General features: G+C 33.9%; 1 protein-coding gene across 1 annotated transcript; it reads left to right on the top strand.

Moving 5' to 3' along the window:
• The first annotated feature begins 8,286 nt into the window (after nt 1–8,286).
• LOC149417815 (nucleoporin NDC1-like) lies at nt 8,287–10,506 on the top strand. The gene has a single exon (XM_089639192.1). It carries the CDS (start codon nt 8,540–8,542, stop codon nt 10,238–10,240), a length of 1,701 nt encoding a protein of 566 aa, XP_089495318.1. The 5' UTR covers nt 8,287–8,539; the 3' UTR covers nt 10,241–10,506.
• Nucleotides 10,507–10,525: the final 19 nt, after the last annotated feature.

Genomic DNA, 10,525 nt, shown 5'->3' with positions numbered 1-10,525 from the left:
GCGTATCGCATTCTAGCCTCTTGTTTCTTGACAAATAAAATTAATCTGGCAGCACTCGTTTTCTCCATAGATTTTTTCGTGTCGCTTTTTTCGCCGTTCAATGAAATGTCAAATCGGGTGGATACCGTCTGGAAGTCATGGTAATGTCAAAATACAAAACGTCATAATTCATAATATTGATCCGTTTGTTGAAGTAATCAATGCTTTTTCGTGTTATTAGTAACTCTAAAGTAAATATCAGTTGTTTTTTAATGTCACTTCCTATAAGAATCAATACGTCCCATGTAACATAAAAATTAGCATATTGGTGCATTGAAACGCGAATATATTTTTTTATTATAGCCTAATCTTATCTTTCTATTTGTTTAGTATTTGCGTGAATATACCAATCCTTCTTAAAAGTGCTGTATTCAAATCCATTGAAGCTTTGTCAATTTCTAATTGTTTTTGCAGATAAAATCAGGCAAGGCATATTAATTGAGTCTACAGGGTATGGGTCTATATTTGTGTAATTAAATTGAATAATTTATTCCCTTTTTATCATCGATGGACTTTCACATATTTTGCATTTGAAATCACAACAATTCCCTATAAAATAAATTATATTCTGACTTCTCCAAGCATCTTTGTTTCACTTTATTGCTGTCAGCCTTTACATGAACATGTTTTACATTACAGGGAAGGACGCATCGCAAGGATTCATCAAACAGTTTCATAAGAAAGGTACTTTACAGAAATTTATTTAATAGTCTTATTAATCGTTATCACATTCCCTGATGCGGATACAGAAATGTGATCAGTAACAACCACTGATTATGTGCTTATATTCCCCAACCACTCGCCATACTCTAAAACAGAATACTTAATGTCTGAAGCAGAAAATTCTTGGACATTAGTGCTAATGGCACAAATTGTTCAGCTTTTTGTGAGGATTTTCTGAGTCGTCAATCTAATTTCAGTTAGGGCTGTTAAAGGTGTAATTTTTATCATAAATACTTTGAAATATTCTTTATTTATTTATCTTCAAAAAGTTATGCACTGCGCCATACAAGATACAGAGCGACATTATTATCTCTGCAGTTGTGTTTGTCGCTAGTGTAGATTTTGTGAATAGTAGTTTGGTTAATTGTTTGCTTCTCTTTTGACCACCACAGACATGTCAAGCACAATATCATCACAAAACTACAATATGTTTCTTCTTGTTCATCTTTTTTGTATTCTTTTCGAATTCACATTGTTTTAACATTTAGTTTCTACAGAATGTTAAAATAAGACCATTAAATAGCTGACATCAGTTCCCACCCAGGTATCGTCAGTTCAATTCCTTGTCCTTCATCACAATACAGGCAAAAATTTACCAATACTTTGATGATAGTAGGAGATTTTCAAATATTGTCAGGTTATTCGTAACCCGGAACTAATTGTTTTTCTTTTTTTTTATATAAATTTGAATTCTAAAATTATACAGAAAAGACTAGGTTATGACCGAGACTCTGAACCTTCCTCTATCCAGGAGGTCGCATCTACCGGTTGTGTTACCGAAACCCATTTTCTCACCGCCATTTTTATTAAACTCACGTTCTTGCAAATTTTTAATATCAATCTTTTTCTTTTCATAGGTAAGTACGGGCAGATTGATATTAGGTACCTACCTGATGTCTTGGCGGAAGGCTCTCCATGTGAACTTCATATCCCGGCAGATGGAACATCACAGGACTTCGTATATCCTGTCGTTAATGCTCTACATCTACCCTGTAGATCCGAATTTGTTTGAAAACAGGCGACAAATTCGGTTCTAGAGAGGTTTGTGTGGTGCATACAATGCATCTGTTCGGCCGTTACTCCAGACTGTTCTACATTTATTTATTCTTGATTATATTTGCTTTTATGTTACTTTTAATGAGGGTTTCATCTTATGTATTTACAAATGTATCATATTAAAGCATGCTGAGGACAGAACTTTTAGAATTTTTGAAAAATATGGAATTGTTCCGAAGATACAAGACGTCAAAACGTGTAACATGACTGAACATGCACGGCAGTACTGCAGCACTGCTATTCGAATTATGAATTGTACTGCACGTGACGTCACGACATAATAGCATAGGTACATGTCACTAACAATCACTTTGAAAGCTCATAAATTTGTAATTTTCGGAGGTATCGAAAAACTAATTTAAAATTTGGAGACAATGTCATTGACTAATGCGTGAGGTTGCTATGCCAGTGTTCTGGCGACTTTTGAACATTCCAAGACATTTGCTCAACTTTGGAAAGACTGTATCGCAAGCCAATGCAACTGGTATGTACCTCAGTAATTAGAGGTCATATTGTTATGATACTTTGTCTTGTCAAATTTTGTTATAAATGTGTTTATAAGTTTTTTGTTGCATTTTCTCGAGGGTGTATGTATGTTTACGAGAGACAGAATGGCTGATAGAGATATTGAAAGAGGGGTAAATTCAGAAAACTATTAATGGACGAGTGAACCCAGTTGGCGCTGCCAAAAAATTGTCCAAAGAAGCCAAGCTAGCAGTTCACAATGGACTGCTGGGACCTACACTGATTTATGGCTGTCAGGCATGAAACCTGCAGAGGAAGGATGAAAGTAGATTTGAGGAATTTGTTTGGTAAAACTGTGTATGATTGTGTAAAAAATGTGTACATTCGCAAAGAATACAAGACTGTTGTAAGCTTAATGAGTAAGATTAAGAAGTGGATGACCTAGGAAGACTTGGCATGATCAAATGGACCAGATAATTATGTGAGGTCGTGAGTTGGAATAACAGAAGAGTATGTATGAGACAATGTATGAATTTGAATGAAGCAAGGAGTGTGTGCCAAGACAAAATTGTTTGGCAGCCCTTCCTCTTTGCCTACCCCTGAGCAGAAAAGGCGTAGTGGTTAGTTAGTTAATTTTCTCGGGGGATAGTTCAGCCAATATGTAAAGAAGAAGTTTGGAATTTTTTTATTATTAATCTCAAGTTTGATCTTATTGTGTGCTCTAATATACAAATGTGATGAAATGGTTATTTTAGATATCCGAGACATACAAAATAAATCTTGGAAAGAGTAGAAAGAACTTATTTCGATTGCAGGTAGATTGAAAGGAATATATTTTCAAGGCACTGTACAAATATATAATACATTTCTACAATGATCTGTGTTAATACTAACTATAGACTAGTCAAACTATTAGCAATTTATGTCTAACAGATTGCATCCACAGATTCGTCGATTACTAATACAAAGCTATATGTACAATGCATTTGATTGATGTATGTGATGCTAGAATGTACATAATATGTTGTTTTTCTTATTTATATTTTGTACAGGCATATTTTTTTTATAACAGATTAAAAGCAAATAATCTATCTTGGCCTAAAAAAAAATTTATCTGTGAAAATATGTTTTATGTAGTTAGGTACTAATTGCAATTAATAATAAATATTTTGATAACAATAATTGTGTTTGGTTTAATCTACTCTTTATTTTAATTACAATATCGACCGAAAAACGAGATGTATGTTATCCGGACATGAGGGGAGGGGCGTATTTTATATTTTATAAAAAGATTGAAAGTCAAATCCAAAAAACGAAATATCCATAGTTTACATATTATTTGCATGAGTGTGAATTTGGAATAGCTTTTGGTAAAAATGTAGAAAATAGGGACACAGTTAACATGCACTTTTAATGGAAAAAAAAACTTTGAATCAGTTTGTTAACAATGAGAAGTGAGTATTGTAGCTTCCAGAAATGGAAATTAATTCTTTTTAATAGTTGTTTTGTTAAAAAAATTGATAATTTTAAGACTTTTCTTGACGCCATATTTTAATAGAAAAATAGTTTTTTTTTAATTAAACCTAAACTAAGAACCTATTAGGATTGTATTTTGGGTCAAACAAGAGAAGAAAAGAAATAACCTAAAAACTTCCGCATCAATAACAATAATTTTAATGAAATAACTATTAATGCATTATTTTCCGATCCCGGAAACTAAGATAAATAAGTACTAACTTCTCATTAGTATCTTACTGAATCAAAGTGGTTTTTTTCCTGTTAATAGTGCGAATTAACCGTGTACCTATGTTATGTATATTTCATAAATTTAAAACAAAGTTGATAAAAAAAAATAACAACAAAAGGGTCGGTACTCTTCTGCCTGGAGTGAAAGGAGAAATGGTACCTCTAAACAGATAATATTTGGAGTTGTGAAGCTTATGCATAAATAAACCACTCACGGCTTATGGAAATCGGAGAGGGTAAAAGAAAGCGTGTGTGTTTCTACCTATAGAAAATGTAAGGATTGTAATTAGTTGAGATATCTTAATGTGTTGCTTACATAATGTACTTCGACCCAATGTGTTTTTTAGGGATTACCTGACTAATCATATCTAGTTGCAATTCTAATGTGAATAGTGTTGCCACACCAGTTCCATTCAGAACAGGTAAAATAGGGTTTGATAAATCACAAAATTCGTGCATTCATTAAACTTTGGTCGTAGACTCATCTTAGCAGTTTAAATGAAGATCTGCAGAGTCCGCCTAAAAGAAAATGATAGAACACCCCTCTAGAAAGTTGATCATTCATATTTCTATTAAAAACCTGTTTCACCAAATACTTATACTATCAACTTATTCCATTCAGCACTAAAGAAAACATAATGATACCTCACTCGGCCTACATAGTTTGTAAACATGCATTTTTCTAAATTTCCCCTCTGATCTACGTAGAAAAGTAAAAGTCGGAGAATATAACTACACGTTTAGTCCGCAGTGGCACTGGTGTAGTATATATTAAATATAACTTCTTGGCGTATGTTCTTCGAAAATAAATACGATTGCTGCATAATATCACAAAATACTTTTCAGCCTTGTGAAGAGTGCAAAGTGCTATTTAGATTTGAATGTATGCCTACACTACAAGTAGGTACTAGTAGGTAGATACCTCTGCGTTCTTACACGTAATATATAAATATATTTATATTTAAAAATTTGCATCACAGTCCCAGTGTTTGGATATGGTTGGGACTCTTGTGCTGTATTCACATTCACATTATATATAAATAAAATCAGAAGTTAATAAAATGACTTAATACTTGACTTAGTCCATCACTACCAAGCGGACAGTAAAACTTAAAGGTCGTTTTTTGCATGAACATTGAATATTTTCTACTTTGCCGTTGATGTTATGTTTGAAATCATAGAATCGCTCAAATACATACACCAAAAACGCCAACGACGGAGCAATTCGACAACAATTTGAAGACAAGGGGTGAAGGGGAAGATGTATGGAAATGCCAAAATCTACTTAATTTTTTTAATGACGTATCCTATTATTTGTTTCATTAAATACTCAAAAAAAATCATAAGCCGATATAACTGCATTAGGAATACAAAATAAAATAATAATAGTCATTATGCACCGCTTTGCATATAAATCTGTTCAAAAGTAATCATACAAGATGGCTGCCGGGCAATTTCCCATCACCCTAGATTTGGCTTCAATGACATTCATATAAAATCGCACTGTTGCTCTGTCCAGGGCTTTTTGTGGGGAATTATGTTGCCTATTTATTTTTTAAATTTCTTAGTCCCCCCACTAAGCAAATGGAGAAATACCCTATACAAATCCATTCTGAAATCTAGGAAAATTTCGGTGTGAAAATAATCTGTGTCGGTCCCAACTCGTGAAATGGCGCTTTTATATGACACCTTTTTTCATCCAGTTTGTCTAATCGGGATGAAAAAATGGACGTGTTCTATTTTGGTAGTTGTTACGTGTGTTGGTATTCCCGATTTTCGTATCATTTTAAGATGGTGGACACAATTTGACATCTGCCGCCTATCACTATACCTGATAATGTTGCAAGTTTTATATTAAAAATATTGGTAAAAAGACTAAAATATGTATTTATTACCGATTTTGAAAGTGTATTACTGTTAGATATTGTAAATTTCGAGTGAATGTTAGATGACTTGACTTTTTTTGAGGCAATAATGCACGAGAACTTTACATAATGCAAAGTTAACTCATAGAAAAAGTCTTAGAATATGTCTGTTAACTTGAAATTGTAACATCCTTTTTTTAATTAATAAATAGAAACAGGGTGAGGGGTTTATTTACGGAGTCAGGGTTGTGAGAGCTATTGCGCATCTGCGCTGCTGTCTTTTGGTAGTTCCACCTCATATATTATACGAATATCGTACCGATCAAGCTATGTGAAGTATATAATCAATGGGTAACAATTATTTTACAAGCAATAATTATTAGCCTGAAACACTCATCCACATTGAAAAATCTCCTGATAAAAGATACATGACGCCAACGGGACATGAACCCGTGTCCTTTCGATTTCCGGTCGACAGCTCTGACCACTGAGCTATGGCGGCTTATCTCTTATCCGCGAAATAATTCAATATATTATTATACTTTTTATACATAACACTATGTTCCATCTCAGATCTTATTATTTCTTATTCATGTCGATATTGCTAAATTCTATTAGTTTTTGCTTTTTACAGGTGCAACTCTTATTTTGTTATTTTTTTTTTTTTTTTTTTTTTAAATCTCTGTTATAATGTTCTTTACCTCACGAGTAAGTTACACTCTAATTTATATTGGTTTATCGATTTGTTAAACACACAATTAATACTGGGTTTAAACACACCCACTTACTTACTTTTTATGTTGAACTTTCTTTTACTTACTATTTCATGCTTGGGTATATTTTATATTGAATCCATCTTATTAGTGTTTTGCTAATTTGCACAAAATTTTATTATATGTGTTGCTTTCTTACAATTAACTCCATTTATCTTCTTATGTTCAATTATTGTAATCAATGTAAATGTATATTTTCATGTAAAAGCCCATAAGGGCGTAAATAAAATAATAAATAAATAAATAAATAAATATACTAGTGTTTCATTCAACAATTACTGCTTGTTACATTTTTTCACCTGAAAACAACCAACTTTATTTTATATGAGAAAGGCATTGTAAGTGCTAACTCTCTCACTAGATGGCGTCGAGACAAATTGTCTACATTTTTTGGTGAAAATACTAGAACTTGTCAAATATTAATTATTATTTTTTTGGTAAACTAATGTTTAAGACAAGATTTTTTATGCATAGCACAAAGGGTAACAATTATTTTACAAGCAACAATTATTAGCCTGAAACACTCATCCACATTGAAAAATCTCCTGATAAAAAAAGATACATGACGCCAACGGGATATTTTATATAATCAATGGTTGTGTTCAAGGTGCTTCCATTTTTTGACGATTAAGTACCGTCTTAAAATATTATTTATTCTCTAATGGCAACTATCTATATGAAATCGTAAGTATAAAAATAATGATTATGTAAAGCGAAAAAAATTCGTGTGGGTTCCGATTTGGGGTTCGGTATGAAAAAAGTATGGTGTAAAGCAGTCATAAAGCAGGTATTAAGGTGCCTGTAAACGATCAAATTTGTTTGTCAAATTTAACGTTTGCTCGTCACGTGTTTGATGAGCAAGGCCTGGGAAGGCCGCAAACGTTCAAATGAAGTTTGTCAAATATTAGTTCATTTATTTACAGCTTTCGCCGGGAATTGTCTTTTGACGTTTATTGTATCCGGTTTGAAGTGGGGTGAATAGCGAAATATTTTGTGTTGTTAAAAATGACGGATGCGGACAAAGCATTTCTTGCGTTGACATTAGCTCTGTGTCTTAAAAAGAAAAAAAAGAAGGTGTTGGTCTAGAGAATGGCTAAAATTAAGAGCTAAATATACCAATATATATTTTTTTCACGTCTTCTTCCGTAATATTGGCGCGAAATACTTTTAATAAATCCGTTATTGTTTTTATTCCTATGTTTCTTTTATTCTTGTCCATATAGTCCCTGCATTTTACTTTCCACAGTTGCGGCAGATCGCGATATATGGATATAAAATGTAATAAAAAGTCTCTTTCACTTATAACATTCGATGACGCAGCACTCTCCATAGTGATGGCAACACGAAACTGACGTTTGTTTGATAAACACCCCCGCAAACGTTCAAACATGTTGTCAAATATCGTTCAAACTTTCCGTCAATCAGAATTTCTGACAAACACGTCAAACACGTAGTTTGTTTGACAAGCACATCAAACAAGGCCGCAGACGTTCAAATAATTTGACAAACACGTAAATTTGACAAACAAATTTGATCGTTTACAGGCACCTTTAGACTGTACAAGGTTTTAACGTGATTTATTTATGGTTTTAGTTCTTTTTCGGTAGACGACAAAACGACTGGTTTTATTTTAAAAATCGAGTTGGCAACACTGCTCAAATCAAATGTCACTTCGCTTAAATTTTAACCGGTAAATTATTATCGTGAAGACTGGTTTCGCTGGTTTCTGCAGTCGGCAATTAGCTGGATTTTATTGCTATAAGTGTTAATTAAATATCAAAAGTCATGTTAATCTCATTATGAGTGTGTGAAGATTTATAATATTCTCGATTAGCCGTTACTTAAAAACATTGAAATACCATAACCTCCAAAATGGAGAACGTCATGCATTCTATTTCTGCGAAAAAAATATTCCTGTGGAGGCTATCTCATGCTGTGTTATGGAGTGTGTTGATGCAAGTGTTCTTCTTGTTCATATATCTATGTGTTTTAAATGTGGACATAGTTCATCCCATATCGTGGATTAAACAAACATTTTTTTTGTTGACAAGTTTTCACACTTGGCTGCGGTTGATTCCTTCGGCTAGTATTCTCTTCATACAGGGGGTGTTTTGCGGCAAAGAGTATACAATACAGCAAGCATCGTATACTACAAGATTTGCATTCTTCCTTCATTTATTTTCCATTCACAATGTGTTACTGTGTGCCCTGCACATGGTGTCGGGTGGACTAACCGTTTGGTTGTACCTCTCAATGTTGGGGGGACACTACAGCAGTTTGGCCAAAACCTGCAGCATTCAGGAGATGTCATGTTTAGTAGAAGGAAACCTCTTTTTATTATTGAGTGGGCTTTCAAATGGTTTCTACTATTTCATCAAGGATCACATTCTTACTCCGGCACTTCTTACTTTCCCACCGATTCAACAGAGGAAATTTATCCAAGTAAAATCCTCCCTCGGAATGCTGTTCAAGAAAGCAATGAGAGACTCACTTCTGCCAATATTCATATTTGCGCTATTTTATTATGTGTATGGCTCCATGTTTAAAAATACCGTGAGTTCGTTCTTCCGGGTGGCAATGGAAGATGAACCTTTGGATAAATTATTCTACATGGTCAACCCTTCGATTATATTCTACGCCTGGCTCTTTTCAACTCTCTTCCTAATGACAATGTACACCATGACAATGTTGTTTAATGTGTATCTCACTGAAAGGAATTGCTTTCCGATTGAATCAACTGAGAATTGCATGACTCTGAGTGAAGCTCTGTCCAACAGCCCTGAAATAGTGACTAAGTTGGCCGCGCAGGACCTGATGGAGATGGCTTACAAGGACAGGATAAGGAGGAATCTGGTTTTCAGTTTATCCCAACCCGGAGGACATCCAACCAACTGGACGAATCTATCAAACCAATGTCTGCAGATCATCAACTGTTACACAAGCGATTTGAACCACATTATCGGTGAAAAGACCGTCGATCATCCTGTTACACCACCGAAAAGACCACCACCGCCACCAGAGATGATCAAGAGTCCAAGACTGAGAAACCTCGCCATGTCGTCTCCAGCAAGTCCCATGGCTGAGAAGTTCATCACAGCTGAACAAGAACCATTGCTTTCAGTTTTAAAGAAAGAATTCAATGGGATTCTTACTATACTTTGCAAAAAGCCTGGAATATCTTTTTTCTTTGGCGAGATGACAGAATTAAAGCTTAAATGGGTGGTCCTTCGGGGACAGGTTGTAGCGAGAGTTGCGCAAGGATTGTCCCAACTCGTAGCCACTTCTCTGACTGAAGATAATTACGGAGTAGTACAGGACGATCTTTCTGCTATCATCACATCATTACTCCATCTAAAGCAGACATTGGATAAGCTGACCAAATCTGGCATCGCAAACAAGAAAAGCCTCCGCAATGACACAATCGTAACGCAGATGTTGCTAGAATTGAAATCTGCAGTTAAAAGGAGTATCTACAAGATAACAGTTACGTTTGGAGTGTTTATTCGAGATATCCCACTAGATTCAGAAACCCTGCAAGCCTTACAGCCTTTTATCCACATGAGAGAGGGCTAACTCAACTGACTGTTAATAATAATTAATTATAGATAATAATTTTAGTTAAGAACCAATTGAATCTATTTGTCATTTGGCATTTAAATAAAATAAAAAAATGTGATAATATGTACTGTAAAACCTCTGCCAGTTTTCAGTGTGAAAACATTATTTTTCTTGTAATTTTTTATCTTCATACTTTGTGATGTTTTTATACTTTTATTGTTTCATTTCTCCTTTAAAATGGTTACTAAAAATATGTTTTTTTTTTTACTGTATTAATGAATAAAAGCCATATTTATTTAA

Source organism: Hesperophylax consimilis, chromosome 14 (genome assembly GCF_061612785.1).
Source record: "Hesperophylax consimilis isolate HC1 chromosome 14, BYU_Hcon_1.0, whole genome shotgun sequence".
Taxonomy (NCBI): domain Eukaryota; kingdom Metazoa; phylum Arthropoda; class Insecta; order Trichoptera; family Limnephilidae; genus Hesperophylax; species Hesperophylax consimilis.
The sequence above is the reverse complement of the archived record's forward strand: the minus strand, read 5'-3'. Positions and strand labels throughout refer to the sequence as shown.

Bases quoted from the DNA above. Each gene is read 5' to 3' on its own strand.
- LOC149417815 (XM_089639192.1), top strand. From the start codon at position 8,540: ATGGAGAACGTCATGCATTCTATTTCTGCGAAAAAAATATTCCTGTGG.